This window comes from Centroberyx affinis, unplaced genomic scaffold (genome assembly GCF_046629955.1).
Source record: "Centroberyx affinis isolate AG114_WGS23_722 - 3 ecotype Tasmania unplaced genomic scaffold, CSIRO-AGI_Caff_v1 ptg002817l_1, whole genome shotgun sequence".
Lineage (NCBI taxonomy): Eukaryota > Metazoa > Chordata > Actinopteri > Beryciformes > Berycidae > Centroberyx > Centroberyx affinis.
The window spans coordinates 53,007-71,612 of NW_027280961.1; the positions used below are offsets into that span (position 1 = coordinate 53,007).

At 37.7% G+C, this 18,606-nt stretch overlaps 2 protein-coding genes across 2 annotated transcripts; one reads left to right on the top strand and one right to left on the bottom strand.

The window, feature by feature from the left end:
- Nucleotides 1–2,325: 2,325 nt before the first annotated feature.
- Nucleotides 2,326–4,978, bottom strand: LOC139658037 (heat shock 70 kDa protein 12A-like). Its single transcript, XM_071536054.1, has 4 exons — nucleotides 4,697–4,978; nucleotides 3,891–4,115; nucleotides 3,639–3,810; nucleotides 2,326–3,416 (listed from the first exon to the last, which is right to left on the bottom strand). Exons 1-4 carry the CDS (start codon nucleotides 4,976–4,978, stop codon nucleotides 2,386–2,388), a joined length of 1,710 nt encoding a protein of 569 aa, XP_071392155.1. The 3' UTR covers nucleotides 2,326–2,385.
- Nucleotides 4,979–7,558: 2,580 nt separating this feature from the next.
- LOC139658038 (uncharacterized protein PF3D7_1120000-like) lies at nucleotides 7,559–11,391 on the top strand. Its single transcript, XM_071536056.1, has 8 exons — nucleotides 7,559–7,607; nucleotides 8,298–8,375; nucleotides 8,529–8,576; nucleotides 9,336–9,383; nucleotides 9,502–9,682; nucleotides 10,735–10,836; nucleotides 10,918–10,995; nucleotides 11,144–11,391. The coding sequence occupies exons 1-8, from the start codon at nucleotides 7,561–7,563 to the stop codon at nucleotides 11,330–11,332; spliced, it is 771 nt and encodes a 256-aa protein (XP_071392157.1). The 5' UTR covers nucleotides 7,559–7,560; the 3' UTR covers nucleotides 11,333–11,391.
- Nucleotides 11,392–18,606: the final 7,215 nt, after the last annotated feature.

Genomic DNA, 18,606 nt, shown 5'->3' on the forward strand with positions numbered 1-18,606 from the left:
CTTCTAGACGGCACAGATGGCATTTTCTGGGAGAAAATCATCTCAGACTTGGAAGTGCTGACCCTCATCCTGACGGGGTCACACTCAGCTGCAAACCATTCCAGTGCACACAGGAGACGGCAAAAGGTTGACATCATCTGCAAACAGCAGAGATGCCAACTTAACGCCACTGAACTGGACACTCTCCAGACCTCAGCTGCACCTTGATATCCTGTCCGTTAATATTATGAACTGGAGGGAGGGACAAAGCGCATCCTAGTCAGTCTGATGCCAACCTTGATCTTGCTTGACTTAATGCCAAGAATGCAGCTCTCACTCCAAGTATATAGGGACAGAATGGGTCACAACTTAAGTCAAGTTTATTTATATAGCCCAAAATCATAGTAACTGTCTCAAAGGGTTTCACAATGCCCACATTTTTAAACAATACCTACATTTAAACAATACATGAAACAACACCCCCTAACCTTAAACCCTCAATGAGAACAAAGAAAAACTCCCAGGAAAAACTCCTAGTAAGTACCTATGTAGTAAGTAAAAAAAAAAAAGAAGAAACCTTGGTAAGGTTTTCTACTGACACATGCCTGCCTCACACCTCTTTCACATCTGCTAATGCCAGTGGGAAGATGGTTGTCACTGTTAAGATTAGGCTATAACTTTGGGAACAAATAATGAGTTTAACTTCTTCAGACCTTTTTAAAGAGCCATCAGTTTGTTGATGTTGATATGTTTTACAAATGATCTCCTTATTGTAATGCAGCACTGCTTTTACTGTGTAACATTTTGGACAAATAATGTATTTATAGAAGAGATAACAGTGTGTGCTTTATTGGGTTTGTATGTGTGGAGGCATTTGTTGAAGCTGCTCTTTGGTTTGAGGTTTTGCTTGCAATGAAAAGAGAGTTCCAAGGCAGTCTTCAAGCAAAAAATTAAAAATCCTTTATTGAAAGACTAGTACAAAAAAAAAAACATGTTAAAACTAACTCCAAAGTATTTCAGCCATACTGTGGCCTTCATCAGGGAGTAACATACCAAACTGTATGATGAACATGAAGAACAAAAACACTTCACTTATACAGTATATGCAACACTTATATATAGATGCTTATGTTAATGCTGCACTACTGTGCTCATAATTATTAGTTAGGTTAATCTCATTGCTATAACTGGGAGTTCAATAACATTTGGTCATGGACCCCTATACAACACAGATCAAAAATAAAACACAGATAAAGATGCATCAGGGCATGTTTTTGACAGTAGGCTACAATATATAATTTTTCATTTATTGAGACAATATTTTGCCTTCTGTTTTGTTGCGAAGCAAAAGATTACAAAGATTGATAATGATGAAGTATTAACATGCGTCCTGAAGAAATTTAATCAGATAGAGTACTCAAGAGGTGTTGAGGATTCAGTCACCCAAACCACCTCCAGAAATGGTCAGACATGCATTTGCCGACATGAACGAGTCTCCAGTCCACATATACTGCAGCAGCTACGTCAATAGATCCACACAGGAAGTGCACACAAATTAAGCAGCAAAAAATGGATTGTCAGGGTTGCTAGATGGCATCATTCGATAATTTGCACATGAATATATTTGCTACAGTCCACACTCTTAACAGAGGGAGGGGCTACACTGTGTATGGGAAGTGCTGTGATCATCAGACCTCTTTTTAGACAAGCAAGTGGCACAAATTTATGAACAGTAGGATCAGTTGTAGGCTAACAAATTTGGCACAAAATGCTTTGGTAGTCAACACATTAACTGTTCCCTATGGTCCGAAAACATGTGTAGATTTGTCACTAGTTGCTTTTGAGAAATGAAGTCTCCAGGGAGATCTAAAGAGTCGTTAAATCGTGTGACAAGGTCACCAAGTTGGCAACAGCGAGATCAAGTTAAGTACACAGCAATCTGCATTTTGGCAAGGGACAGAGAAATCTAATTTTAACTTGTACCAGAGACACATTGTAATGTCAGGTGTAAATGTAATCCAGATCATTTATATCTAGACACGTTTTGGATATGAGACATGTTAATGCCAAGTGTAAAGGGGGCAAATGAGTGCAAATATGTATTGTTGTTCTGTAACATCAAAGTGTAATACAAGATGTTTCACTGATGCATGTTTCATTTTGAAAAATACAAAATCTATTGACTGACATAAAAAACTTATAAAATATAACATCATTATAATATGAAGGAAAGTGGAAATCATAATTCTTCCAATTTAACCAATGCCAAACCATCCACCTTTTTGGGAGATTAGGCTTTTGCCTGTCATCTGCCTGTCATCTGCCTGCTATAGAATAACCCAGGCATAACTTGGGCCCCCAAGCTCCTACAGATATTCTTGTATTTTAGATATTCTTGTTACAGTCTTATGCTGTGCTCAGGAAGTCAATCTTGATAGATCCTGTTGAGTTGGAATCTATGTCAGTGGCTGTGGCTTGTATTTCCGTGGAGCCAAACTTGATTTCTAATTTGATCTCGCGAGCCAGGCCACGTGTAGTGTCAGGCATGCTAACTTTAAATGAACCAACTGGGTCAATTCCCCATTCATCCACATACTTAGGATCTTTTCTCTCTGTGCGATAAAAAGGAAACTTTACCGATGTCTGATCTGCTTCTATTGGAGTGAAGATGTGCTCTTTGGTTTCATTCCAACCCACATTTTGATCAATTTCCACCAGTTTCTTGAAAACATCATCACACCAGTCACCCTCTGTGTTTGAGAACTTTTTTTCTGCCTTATGCCTGGACTCATCAAACCTCTCACACGTACCAACCCCATAAGTAAAGGCACTTTTTCGTGATGCCACAACCTCTGGATGTCTTCCAAACATGACGGCTCCCTTCACGATTGCTTCTTGGGCATTTAAAGGGCACAGCACTTTACACTGACTGCCAAACTGCTTGTTAATGTGTTTGCGCAGAATCACACTTGAGGCATAGCCCCCCACTAACAGAACGTATTCAATTCTTAAATCTTTCTTCAAGATTTCTCTGAGATTTTTGGGGATCCCGCTAAGACTCTCATCAAAGAAAGACTTCATTTTCTCTTTTGAGATTTTGATCACCCCCTCATCCCAGGATGCACCTTGCACTCTCTGGAAGTACCTTTCTATGTTTTGCCTTTTCTGAGCTAATGTTACTAAGTTATACGGGCAGGAAATCTCCACATCCTCTTCCACACATTTAAGAAGCGAGAAGCTGTACATCATCTTCTGAAACTCGCTGGGATAACTTCTTTCATACTCATCCCAGAGGTCATCAGTGAATATTTCTTTGAGGAAACTTTTGAACTTTTTGTCAACATTTTGCCCTCCCAGGTCATTACCAGAGGCCTTGTACAGCTCCTTCAGGGCTCCTCCACCCAGCACTTCATGTACAGTTATGTCAATAGTTCCACCTATAAGACAAAAAGGCTGCGCTTAAAACTGCTGAGCAACTACAGCTTTTGAGCTAACAATACGTTCTTACAAATCTGGACACTATTACATGAGGCAATAAATAAATATTTTGCAATTCAAGTAAAATTTGAAATGGGAAAAGACAAATTTGCACAACTTGTATGCTGTTGCCTGTGGAAATACAGAAAATAGTTTGCATAATTACTAACAGCACCACATACCTCCACAATCGACAACAATGTACTGTGTTCCAGGAGCTTGCTCCAGTGTGTTTTGGCCAACGTTCTCTGCTATGAAACCATCAGATGGGAGCTTCTTACACCAGACTGAGGCTGCCTCGGGTTCCAGTGCTATTACCAACTTGTCTGCTTTGTGTTCAGTCACAATACCAGCCTAGAAATAAAATAAAAGTCACACATTCTTGTTAATATGAGGAAGAAAATGTGTATTGTATATAGTTTAAATGTAGTTACCTCAGTTGCAGCTTTTCTCATTAACTGCTTTGCAGAAGGATCCCAGATAGCAGGCACAGTCAGCACCCAGGTGAAATCAGAGGCAGTGAACTCCCGTCCAGATTTGTTGCCACTGATGGTTTTCAGTGCATGTTCCTTCAGGTAGCGCAGGGTTTCTGTGATTACCTTCAACGCACTCATCGACTTGCCATTTATGGCTTCAATCGTTACATTTTCGTTGAGTTGCTGGTGAAGATTGACAAGATATTAGTTCAAATATTCTTAGAGCTGGAACCTGATTTCTTAAGGCATCACACAAAACATTACCATTTGAGTCAGATTGAACCAGGAGTTACTGTCTGGTGATGTAAAGGAGTCCAAAATAGCCTATGACCTATCTTTAGCACTGAGTAACACTGCAGAATATGACACTAGGACACTAAGTGAGACACTGAGATTCAACCACTGTAAACAAACACGTTGTGAGGGCAGCCAAAGTGAAAGAGCTATTATCCAGCTTCAACCACCAGCTTCCACTACAACCACTTCAACCCTCAATTTGGATTCAATTCTCTTCTTCCTTTTGACTCGGCACTAAAGGTAAATTTAGTAATCTTTTTTCCCTCCTGAAACTGTGCGATGCAGCATTACAACAACATCTTGGATTAAAAATAATTTCTAGGTAGCTCTGATGTGTGGGTAATAACAAGACATCATTTTATTAATCTAATCTACATTATAGGAAAATGTATATTCTGCCTTTATTCATGAGGCATTCAAATGTAAAACTACTGTACATTTACATTTACAAACCACTCTTTACTCACTTTTCCATAGAGTGCCATCTTAAAATTTTCAAAGAGGTAGTTTTTCTTTGCTTCTTCGCTACCCATTCTAGTGTATGCCTTTTTGGCATCATAACCAAACTTGAGGAATTCTTCATCTCCATTGAAAAGAATGCAGGTAGGAGTCTTCAAGGTCTCATATCCATGCTCTTTTCCCCAGGATGGCACAGTTGGTTGGATTTGTGCCTGTCTGGGTGACACGCTGAAGGCATATCCACTGTATGCAGTACCAAAGTCTATCGCTATGATAAACGATTCACCCATGGTAGAATCAACAATACTGAAATAAAAAAATCTAAATGCAGCAGCAGCAGTGCTTCCAACAAAGTGAAGGACACTGTTTCACTTTGTGTATTTATAGCCTGTAGGCTTTTTTCTCTTTTGCTGAGGCCCAACCCCCTTGGAGTTTGTTGGAACATACATTAGTACCGCTGACAGACAGAGTTATAGCTTCAGTACACATCTGCCTTGGACAAGATAAGAGAAAAGAGAAATAGCAAAATTAATAAAAAGCAAGAGTGAGTAGAAAAGTTCTAACAACTTTCCCATTGAAAAGTCTACACTGTAGAATGCAGCAGCTGTTGAGTGGAGTGACATACTGTTTTCAGATTTAATTCAATTAATTCCTATACAAACTATTACTTACTTGTACTTAACAGTACAAGATAGAGATACATGCTGCTTGATAACATTTTTGTTATGCCCCTTTTGCAGATATAACTCAAAATCTGATGAATACTCATCAGTAAACGATTTCTGGAGGGAGCAACACCATATTCAAAGGTTTGTTTATCAGCATTTTTATTCACACGTCACAGTTTGAACTTGTGTCTTGACACACAGACTGCAGCCTTCTTCACTGAGTTGCTGATTGTGATGAAATTATGGTGCACAGGAAAATGTTCAAAGAGCGTCTGTAAAATACTTAGCTAAGGAGAAATGATGAACTTCATAGACATAGACTTATAATTCATTGCTGAATGCAATGCAACATGAGAGAGAGATTCTGTATTAGTGTACTACAGGTAAGTACGGAGCCCGGGAGTGGCCATGGGGAGAAAAATAATTTGTCGTGGCCACGATTTACTGTAACGTGCGCACGATATGCAATTCGTTCCCTCGATCTGGTTAAAATGAGTCCTCGTTTTGGTTTATTTGTGCGCACGAGATGCAATTCGTTCCCTCGATTTCCTCTTTACGTGCGCACGAATTGCCAAAACGTGCCTCGAAATTGTGATATTGTGCTCTCGATATATAAATACATGCACTCTTGACGACGAGCTTATAAAGTCAGTGCACATATTGGTGATCATGTTTAAATGTGGCCTGTCCTGGGTGTGTTGCAGCACCTGATTGTGTTTACATGGCCTGAAGGTTAAGTGGCTAAATATATTGCAATATCTGGGGGATTTGCCTATTCAGTGTAAACAGACAATGGATATTAACATACCAAATCCTTACTAGGCCTATCTGCAATACCTAAAAGGTTCCTTTTAAGTTCCATTTTTCCTAAACTGCACAGTTTAACGAAATCGAGGGAACGAATTGTATCTCGTGCGCACGAATGAACTAAAACGTGCACAAGTTACAGTAAATCATGGACTCCATATAACTTTTTTTCTCTCCCAGTGGCCGCTCCTGGGCTCCTTTGTCAATTCAAAATGCATATACCCTGATTTACACAGCCAAATCTCTAAGAGAGATGCATGTGTCACATCAAGTTGCCATCAGTGTCAACAAAATGCACTAGAGCATAAAAAAAGGTGGGTTTCTGATAATACTGTATTCCTTTTATGGAATTGACAGAGATAATCCAAAAAACATACCATGAACTACATACATTTATGGCATTAAAGTTATGAATTGCAGTGAATCTGGTTTAACCAAAATAACCATTTAAGATTCTTTTAACACAGTATGGCTGAAATGGAAGAACATTACGAGGAGAAACTTAAGGAGGCGAGGTAAATATTTTTCTGATATAGGCAATGAATTCAAGTTAGTTTCCCATAGTTTCCTTGGTAACACTATTTGTAAAGGCTTTACATAATGTATTCATAACAGGCATGTAACATGATAAGGATTACATGTTTAGACTTCTGTCACATGTTTCTTTAATGCACAATGGATTTGAGAAAAGGGCCCTCATTGCAATACATTATTGATTTTTTAAACTTGTTTATTTAACCTTTATATACCCAGGTTTGGTTGGCTGAACACAGACGCTCTTCTGCAGCAACGCCCTGCTCCACATTCACAATTACAAACAATCACATAGTTTCAAAGGCATTAACAATACACATGTTTATAGACACAAACACCAAAGTCATCAAAAATAGCAAGAAAAAAATATATAAACAGCAGTATTAAAAGCAAGAGAATAAAATAAATCTAATATAGTGGGTTTCTTTCACAGACAGTGATGGAGCCTAGTTGATGACAAAATCTTTTGTGAATGTGGAACTCCACTGGGAAATCCTGAAACTTTGCCTCTGAAGTTGCCCCAATATGTTTCATTCCTGAATAATCAATCAACCACAAGCAGTAAAACTTGGCACAGAACAAATCATAGAAACAGACATTTTATACTGACTACAATTTCCATTTCCTTTACACAGCCAAAGCTCCAAGAGAGATGCATGTGTCACACCAAGTTGCCATCAATGTCAACAAAATGCACTAGAACATAAAAAAAGGTGGGTTTCTGATAATACTGTATTCATTTTATGGAACAGAGATAATCCAAAAAACATCCCATGAACTACATACATTTATGGCATTAAAGTTATGAATTACAGTGAATCTGGTTTAACCAAAATAACCATTTAAGATTCTTTTAACACAGTATGGCTGAAATGGAAGAACATTACGAGGAGAAACTTAAGGAGGCGAGGTAAATATTTTTCTGAACATTCTTTCAATGGCAATTTTAAATATTGCACATGATATAGGCAATGAATTCAAGTTAGTTTTCCCATAGTTTCCTTGGTAACACTATTTGTAAAGGCTTTACATAATGTATTCATAACAGGCATGTAACGTGTTAAGGATTACATGTTTAGACTTCTGTCACATGTTTCTTTAATGCACAATGGATTTGAGAAAAGGGTCCTCATTGCAATACGTTATTGATTTTTTAAACTTATTTATTTAACCTTTATATACCCAGGTTTGGTTGGCTGAACACAGACGCTCTTCTGCAGCAACACCCTGCTCCACATTAACAATTACAAACAATCACATAGTTTCAAAAGCATTAACAATACACACGTTTATAGACACAAACACCAAAGTCATCAAAAGTAGCAAGAAAAAAAAAATATAGCAGTATTAAACAGCAAGAGAATAAAATAAATCTAATATAGTGGGTTTCTTTCACAGACAGTGATGGAGCCTAGTTGATGACAAAATCTTTTGTGAATGTGGAACTCCACTGGGAAATCCTGAAACTTTGCCTCTGAAGTTGCCCCAATATGTTTCATTCCTGAATAATCAATCAACCACAAGCAGTAAAACTTGGCACAGAACAAATCATAGAAACAGACATCTTATACTGACTACAATTTCCATTTCCTTTACACAGCCAAAGCTCCAAGAGAGATGCATGTGGCACACCAAGTTGCCATCAGTGTCAACAAAATGCACTAGAACATAAAAAAAGGTGGGTTTCTGATAATACTGTATTCATTTTATGGAACAGACAGAGATAATCCAAAAAACATCCCATGAACTACATACATTTATGGCATTAAAGTTATGAATTACAGTGAATCTGGTTCAACCAAAATAACCATTTAAGATTCTTTTAACACAGTATGGCTGAAATGGATGAACATTACAAGGAGAAACTTAAGGAGGCGAGGTAAATATTTTTCTGAACTTCTTTTAATGGCAATTTTAAATATCACAATGAAATAGGTTATGAATTCAAATTAGCTTGACATAGTTTCCTTGGTGACACTATTTGTAAAGGGTTTACATAATGTAACAGGCATGTAACATGTTAAGGATTACACGTTTAGATTTCTATCACATGTTTATTTAATGTACTGGATTTGAGAAAAGGTCCTACAAAGCAATGCGTTATTGATTTTTTAAAACTTATTTATTTAACCATTACAAACCTGGTTTGCTGAACACAGACACTCTTCTCCAGCAACACTCTGCTCCACATTAACAATTACAAGCACTCACATAGTTTCAAAGGCATTAACAATACACATGTTTATAGACACAAACACCGAAGTCATCAAAACCTTTTAAATATTTTCAATTTTAAATAGATGCTGTTTCCATTGACTTTAAAATAGTGACTAGTTTCTGAAGCTTGAGCTCCCTCTACAGGTTGTTCCAAGTAGAGGTGCAGAGAATTCAAGAGATAAATTCCTTATAAACCCTCAATAAATAAATAGCAATTAAAGGATAAAAGGACAGTTTGAGGCCACCATTAAGATGTGAACTATGGATTGGAAACATAAAAAATATTGTTAGTAAATTGAAAAAATATAATCCTGTTACATGAATGTGTTACATCTTGTTACAAACTTTAATTCAATTATTTATTTATGAACTTGTTGAATAAAAACATGAGACATTTCCATGCTACATTTTATCCCTACAGATCCGCCCTGAAAGAATCTGAGGAAGAATTTAAATCATTCAAAGACAGGTACCTGCAGCATGTTGAAAAAGAAATTGCAATTTGCTTTATATAGTGTTGCCTCGGGAAACTCAAGCATGTAAATAAAGTAGGAGAAATCTCATTGTGTTCATCTCTCCTTGCATAGAGTGGCAAGTGAAATGTCTCTTTCAATAAAGACAGGAGACTCTGAGAACATGAACAACCCAGTGAGTAAAACTCGACTGAAAGAGATGTACGACCAGCTCAGAATCATACAGTGGCCTAAAATCAAAGGCCAATTGAAATCAAAGGATGACAACATACACTCGGCCAAACATTTGATTCAGGTATGGTGCAGTCTGGTGACTCTAAGTTACTGATGCTGTTTGGGAAACTACATTGAACTGAGATAACTCAGTAGTTCACTTATTCAATTCCTGATCAGAGTCATAAACCTTGTAATAAACCTGGGGCCGGATTCACAAAACCCTCTTAAGAAAAAAAGTGCCATTTTTTTCTTAACTTTAGTCTTAAGGAAAAAAAAAATAGGAAAACAGTTCTTATCTATTTTCTTAACTTTCTTCTTATGTTTCTTCCTAAGAAAAGACTTAGGAATAAATGGTATTCTTGAAATGAAAGTTCTCAAATTTGTTCTTGATTTTTTTTTTTTACTTTAAGACAGCTGTCTTAAAAAAGCCTCTAATATCATATATTTAAACACATTTTAGACAAGTAGGTTATAGTTCAAAGTCTTCACAGGTTCCCCTACACCTAACATTAAGATGAACATTTATTGTAAAGCTTTATTTGGTGTAGGGCCAGGTAGGCCTCTGTCTCATGTCTGCTGAAAATAAGCTGCAAATTTTACAGTTACCAACAGCAACAAATGTTTAAATCTTTTCATATACTTCATCAGTAGTTGCCTCCTCACCTTGTCTCCTAGCCTCCTAGCCTTGTCTCCTAGCCTCAGTGGCAGTAAGCCTAAAGTTTATTAACCAGAATTAATTCAGGCCCTATTCTGAGAAGTTCTTAAGTTGGAGAATTAAAGATATTCGTAAGAAATGAGACTGTTACTAAGAAAATATTGAGGAATTGCACTTAAGAGCCTTCTTAAGAACTTCCTAAATTTTTCTCTTATGTCATTTCTTAAGAACTATCTTAAGAACACATTGGTGAATCCAGCCCTGCTCTTGTTGTTCAGTTTGTTTATCTTTTTGTTTTGTTTTGAGAAGCTTATTGGCTCCTTGTTTTGTTTCATTTTGATTTTTTTTTTATTTTTTTTTTTATCTGTTTTTTAAATTAGTAATTTATTACTAATTTTATTACTGTGTCCTCATTAATGCATTTCTTTATCACTGTGAAATAAAGCAAAACTAAACTAAACTATTCATATTCATAGTGCATGTTTGAGGATGCAAGAGAGCAAATGGAGAAAAAGAAGCAGCACATAGAGGAAATGTTTGACCTGAACAAGCACAGCAGAGGATCAAGACCTCAGAAGGTACTGTAGGGCCACTGGTGAAAACTGACACATTTAAGCTTGTGTTACTATGCTTTTGTCAGCATTCTTCCTTTCTTACAGGTTAAAGAGTACAAACTGTCAACAGTTCAAAATCTTCAAATGGCTCTGTATTACAGCAGAAAGGAAGATATTGTTAAGGTATGTCTGATGTATGTCAGTGTTTTGTACACCGAAAAAGTTCAGAAATTTGTGGACCAAATGGACAAATGGGAATGGGAAATTTAGCTTTAATTTGCTAGATTCAACATGTAAAACTTAGCAATTTCTCACCTTCTAACTCCTCCAGACTCCTTTCCTGGAACACAAAGCACATCTCGCTGCTGAATGCTACTGGTTGGGTTGTTTGATGGCTTTAAACAATCCTCCTCTTCAGCCCGACTGGGAGAAGCACGTTCCTGGGCTGGACGCTTGGGATATTTTCCCCTCTGACATCAAATGTGTTTCTGACATGGAGAATGAGCCAATGGAGCAATGAAGTAAAGAATCTGTCTGGTTTTGATGAGGAGAACCAAGCTGATCAGTGTTGATGCTCAGGTGTCATGAATCATGAATTATACTATTTAGCAAAACCTGCAAAGGTTTTGTTTTATTTTCTGTTTTGATCAAGCTTTCATTTGCACAGTGCTACATTATATTCAACTTTTTAATCACTTATCAGCTTCATTAATTTGAAATCAGGCATTCAGTATAGTTCTAATTTGAGGTATTTTAAGTCTGATTATTATTTTGTATGAAGGCATACTTAATGTCTCATCAATTATTGTTGTATTATTGTATCTTATTAAAGTTGAGTTATGGTAATGACAGTTGGTGGGTGTAATATTACTACTGCTACTACTATGGAAGACACTGGCACTATACTGCTACTTAGTACTACTACTGCCACTGCTACTTGCTACTATAACTTAAAGTTACAAAGTGCTGTAAAATAAAAGCAACCAAGCACAAGTGTCTCTCTGCACCATCAGTGTTATTGCAGAAGTACCATCAGTCACACAAACTCGGTGATAAATGCCTGATTTAATGACACAAACCTGCATTTATTATCAACTTCACACATATCTAAACCTAGAACAGTCTGTAGCTTGAATTCATGGAGCCAAACAGGACAATATGAACTTATGTGAAGCTGCTGAACAAATTAAATTAGTTTTTCACAGTTTCACTCTTTTTGGGTTAATGTGATAAATTACTCAGTGCAAGCTAATTACACTTACACTGTATGTTCCATATGTATGTGTGTGTTTATGTGTGTGTGTACATACAGTATATATACACATATGTGTATACGTGTATGCATGTACACATGATTTACTCATTTATTCATTTAATCTATCTGTTTGTTTACTTCATCTATGATCCCTAGGGTGGGTTTCAGGGTGGTGGGGGGTTTGGTGTTTGTGCTTCTCCTATATGTGTATGCATGTATCTATGACTCTGCATTATACCTGTCTGTAATTTGATAAAAATAATTAAAAGTTTATCACAAAAAAGACTTAAGACATATCTCTTTAGGAAGTCATCTATTTTTCTACTCTTTTAATTTATTCATTGAACCTGGAAATGTGACATTACAGAAATATCAACTTTGGGTTGTTTCAATTTCAGACATCTCACATCTCACACAGCGTTTGGGATATATAGCGATTTTTCTAAAAGATCAGTAACACAGACCAGCAGCTGAAAACTGGTTAGACATGCTATAGAGTGTGGTATTATTCAAAAGTGACAGATGTAATCCACAAGGGGGCATGTGAAGTCAGGCTAAAGCACGCATCCCCACAGTCTGTGGCTTCATATTAGCATTTTCTTTGGCTTGCTCTGTATCCCAACAATGTGAATCAATAAATACGACCTTGGAATAAGGAAAGTTATAACACCTTTTAGACAGCAGCAGTGATCTTTGAAATTCATCTTGCTAAGCAACATCTAGAGACACAAAGTGCTGTGCCACACCAGACAACCTCTGCTGAAATGTTGATGTATCCACAAAGCCTTCACAGACCAGTGAAGTGGCCTGTATCATTAGCGTAGAAAACAGAGTCAGACAAGATTGTGTTTGGCCCTCCTCAGTTCGAGGTGTAACATACAGGTGTCGGCCTCTGTAGATGATATGACATGATACACACAATGTGTTTTGCTGGAGGCGTTTATCAAAAGTGCGCTCCACTGCGATGAGCAAAAACTAAAATGTTCTGCTGAAGTAGAAGTACTGTGACTTTGCAGAAATGTAGAAAAAAATGTTTTGCAAGTGTGGTATGTGAATATTCAAGAGGTTTCAATTAAATCATCATCATATTTTTATGATACATATTACAATATATATATAATTATTGTTCATTAATATTGTAATTTTAGTTTTACTGATGTGCAAGAGGAATTCCCCTCCCCTAACATGTTTTCTTAGACAATCAGGTTTCTGTAAGTTTGAACAGCTTGTGCAGGATCTTCCTTCCTGCATTACTGTTGGTTAGCATGAGCAGCGACAGCCACCATGGCTGAACAGACAATAATGATAATAATAATAATAATAATAATAATAACCTAGATTTATATAGCGCCTTTCAAGAGACCCAAGGATGCTTTACACAGTGAGGCAGACAAAACAAATAAAACAAGAACAGAAAATAATAATAGCAATAATTGCCGGGGATGAGAGAGTTAACTGGAGGCCATAGGCCTTGGTGAACAGGTGGGTTTTCAGGATTTTTTTAAAAGTGTCCAAAGACGGGGCGTTGCGGATCTCTGCCAGGAGAGAGTTCCAGAGGGGGGGGGGACTGCCACACTGAAGGCTCTGTCCCCAAAAGATCGCAGGCTGGTGTGGGGGGTGGAGAGCAGACCCGTGTCTGAGGACCGCAGGTTTCCGGGACGGGGTACGGGGGCAGAGAAGGTCAGATAGGTACTGGGGGGGCGAGGGCATGGAGGGATTTGTAGGTGAGGAAGAGGATTTTGTAGGAGATGCGGGACTTGACCTACATCCAGAAACTCAAACTGCATCGACAGAAACATCAAGCTCCGCCCACACTGTTTGATTGACAGGTGATCTCTGGGAAGTGCAGTGCAGAAACACCACAGCAATGAGCGCTGAGCAACAAAGATGGAGACTAAATTAAAAAAAATAGAATCTTGCAGATTACCACTTTAGATATAATGTAAAATCCCCTAATTCTAAAAAGTATCAACTATTTAGCGTTAGGCCGACAGAGGACGGTGTCAAAAGTGGTAAATACGGCTTGTTGATCCTTCACTACAATGTGGATCTGCAGGTCTGGTCACCCAGGATGACCTGCCTGTTCATGACCTCCCCACCCAGTCAGGACTGCACACTCACTCCTTATCTCTAGATGTGAGTTGAACAGGAATCATCTGACTGAGCACATCAATACAGTTGTCAGTAAAATGGGCCAAGGCATTGCAGTTACAAGAAAATGTTCTCCTTATGTACAATCACACATGCTGGGTCAAGTGTCTAAATCATTAATTTTGAGCCACCTGGACTATTGTTCAATAGTATGGTCGTCTGCATCCAAAACTAATCTTGCAAAATTACAAGTCACACGAAATAGGGCTGCTAGACTTGTTCTGGGCTGCTCAATAAGAACTAGCACTGAAAAGTTGCATTCTAGCCTTTCTTGGCTCACCATTGAGCAAAGGATTTTTTCAACCATGGCCACATTTTTTAGCTGTATTATTAACTTAAAAAAACCCGTATTTTTATTTGACCAAATAATTTATTGCAATAACACACATAAACACAACACCAGATTTGCCAGTAATGGTCATATTGTGGTTCCCAGTCTAAGGACTAACTCATCGCAAAAAAACTGTCATTTACAGAGCCATAACATACTGGAATAGTTTACCTTTCAAAATTCGTTTAATTAAAAATAAATTATCCTTTAAAAAGGACATGCAGAGGCATCTGCTGGCCTGTAGATGAGTGGGAAAAGTAGAAGGTATACTTGTGCGTGTGTTTACAATATTGTGTGTTTCCACAAGTAGTGTAATCTTTTCTTTGTCTTTTGTCTTTTAAAATAAAAATATTTTCAATATATTGATTTATTTAGTATTCTACTTTTAATGTATGTAGGCTACAGTGTACCCAATATTGAACTGAAATGACTGAATGTAATTCCTTTTTTCAATCTTTCTTCTTTATTTTCTTTTTTTTGTTTAAATTTGACATATACATAAGTTTAGTATTTTATTAATGTAAATTGATGAAATTGGATGTTTTACATGTAATGTAGTGTAATATATTGTATGTAAGGTGTGGACCCCAGGAAGACTAGCTGATTGCCAAGGCATTCAGCTAATGGGGATCCTTAAAATAAACAAAAAAACAAACAAATCTGATCTGACTCTTATCTCTCATATATACGTATATATATTTTAGAAATCTGCCTCTGCTTCTGGTTTATTTTCTACCTTTGCTGCCTAGCTCTCATTTCATTACCCTTTTATTTATTATATCAATTGAATGTATTGACTATTTGTTACAATTGCTGTCTGGGCCCTGTGGCTTTGTAGCTCACACTCCTTTTCTACTGGTTGATTACTATACAATATTATAATATGCACTAAAAATCCAAAACAATATGCACTAAAAATACAAAATATAAGGGACTCTTTGCTCTTTTCATGAAGTACATAAATCCAGGTAAAAGACATGATCCCTTATTGATTTCCCTTATTAAGTCTATACCAATCACAAAGGAGGAGATGTAGATAAAGAGAAGCAGGAGGATTTTTAAGCTTTGAGGCAATCGAGACGTGCAAAAGGGGCTGCAGCTCAGAATCAGGTAAGATACCGCTGTTATTTTGCACCGTCAGTGTAAATCTAAATGGTAAAACAGTGCGGTGTGTGTGAAATCTGCCTGGCTGGGAGGCAGAGCAACACTAGCAGCCTGTGTTGACACATTAAACAGCCTTGATCACACACATTAGAATAAAGTGCTTTTAGATGCAACAGAGTGTGTCCTGTCTGGTTCAGCGGTGTTTCTGAGTAATTGCTGGTCATTTACTTTCACAAAGGGGCAGATACACTGCATCAGAGCCACAGATAGCAGAAAGAGTCAAGGCAAGGCAAGGCAAAGGCGAGGCAAACTTTATTTATATAGCACATTTCATACACAAGGCAAATACGATGTGCTTCACATAAAACCGAAAAAATACATAAAATGACATTAAAAACGAAAAGAAAGAAAGATATTGAGCAGTCACTCTCACACTGGTGACACCTCTGGTCCAGTGGTTCTCAACGTGGGGTCCGGGGACCACCAGGGGTCCTTGAGGGGGTTCCAGGGGGTCCCCAGCAAATTGATGAATTGTTAAACTTCAGCATTATTTCATTTATAAGAAGTTAACACAGTTAGAGAATGTAGAAGAATGACTGTTTTGATCATAGTTTCACTGTTATCTCTCTACCTACAATACAGATAGTCATGGAATTCTGGACAAACTCATATCTGACAATAAAATGATCTGTGGAATAAAATGATGTGGACTAAATTAGGGGTCCTTGATACGTAAAAGGTTGTGAATCACTGCTCTGGTCAGCCAGTATAACTTCTCTGAGAGTGACTCCCTCAATTTTTCCTCTCAAAAGGAAATCAATTTAGAGATGAGATCATGAAGGATTCTTTGAAGGAGGAAGGAGGACTTTTAAAAGAGCCGACAGTGGGAGCAAGGGTGGAAGTAACTAATTACATTTACTCATGTTACTGTATTTGAGTAGCTTTATTGTGTACTTGTACTTTTTTGAGTAGTATTTGTTTCACGGTTGCTCTCCCCTGCTTGTAACATTGGTGTTGTAGGAATTCAAGCGTATTCTATTGTTGCAGTCATTGCAGTCATCAGCTAAATGGGTAAAATGTCATGTGAAGTGAAACACAGCAAGCTGATGCTGTTTTACACAGTATTGATTATCAGCAGAGAGGATCTACCAATGATTTACCTCTCTCACAATGAGAGAGTCAATAGAGCTATCATAAAATAGAAGCTAACAGAAGATAATGTGGATTAATGTAATGGGCGTGCTCTGTGAAATAATGTGCAGAATCAATCATATTTCTGCCATTTCCCCTTGTCTGGGTCTTATCTGTAGCCTTCCATTTTGTCTGCATTCATCAATGTGTCAGGCACTACTTACACACACACACACACACACACACACACACACTGCATACACACCCTCAGAGACAAACAGACTTATCCCTCCTACCGATTGAACATCATAACCCAGGCATAGATTCTATTCCTTCTTCACTGCTGTACTGTTTGATGATGTGTAGACTATATGTTACTATACTAATCCTTTAATGAATTTTAAAAGGATACTATAGACTGATATATATTTTTGCCAATATAGGCTGTCGGGCTGATATTGTCCTTTTATTAAATATAAAATATCGGCCACTCAGTGTCGTCCACTTCTGATATAACGGAGGTTCCTCCCTGAACACAGCTTCAGAAAAACAACCTGTAAAATCTGTCTATAGGTTATGTTTTTTGTAAATTAATTCTTGAAGACCTATTGCACCCCATGAGTTTCCCCTGCCATTGAGCAGGTGCGGTGGAGAGTTTTAGTGTCCCATGCTGCTGCAGAGGCTTTTCCACCCTGACAAGAAGAAAACTCTGGGGGGGAAACACTGGATACTTGTAAATTTCTGGCATGAAAATGGTCAAATTTATAGCTTTCAGTGAGTTCAGTCTAAAAATATCAGTCTGGGCTAAAACAGTCGAACCCTGATACAAATGCTACAGCAAAATTATAAGCCCATATGGGAATATTATAGAACTATTATAGGAACATGATAGTGACACCATGGGAGATACCATTAAGTCCCTATAAGAATATTATAGGAATATTATAATGATAGCATAGGAAATACACCTTAAAGTTATTATTACATACTATATGCAAACTTTAAGTCCCTAGGAATATTATAGGAATATTATAATGACGCCGTAGGAGATAAAAATGACCATAAAGTACAGTAAAGTCACGATTAGCTCACTTTTGGACACACTAAAATAAGTCCCTATAGGAATATTACAGCATTACTGTAGTGATTTTTCGATAGGGGCTGGCCATAGGTGCATCATGACTCAAGTTGACCAATCGTGTTTCCATAACATCACCAGTGTGGCTCTGAACTGGAGGGGATGAGCCCTGGTTGCCCTTCAGGACGCATCACGCGACCCGGACTGACCTGGAAACTCAGCGATGTTGCCTCTCTCCAGCAACTTGAACTTGGTCTGTCAGACCTGTTGTGTCTGTTGCGCTTTGGATGCGGCGGTTTCATCGTGCAACATGGGAGCGACAGTGCGGCAATACAACTCCTTTCACCCGGGAGAGTCCATCTGTGATTGAAGGAAACTGCGAAGGTGGATTGGTGGAATATTTGCTTGGGAATGTTTGTGGAGAAGACGCACCACAGATCCAGACTTTTTCACCTTTCCTCTGACGGAAACTGATTCATTTCTATTCATTGTATTCCTTCGCTTACTTTCTTAAAATATATTTCTATTACTTTTTGGTGGAGTTATCAATGTTATATCTCAATGTGGATACCTGGTGAATTAGCGCTTATTGCATTTCTTCTGGAGTGCTTTTCCCATGTGAGTTCTGCCTCTCGCCTATCATGACGTTTTGCAAAAGTAGTTACACGTTGTTTTTAATTTTTTTTTATTATTATCATTAATTTGTCAGACGAAGATGGTTGGTATAGATCGTACACATATTAA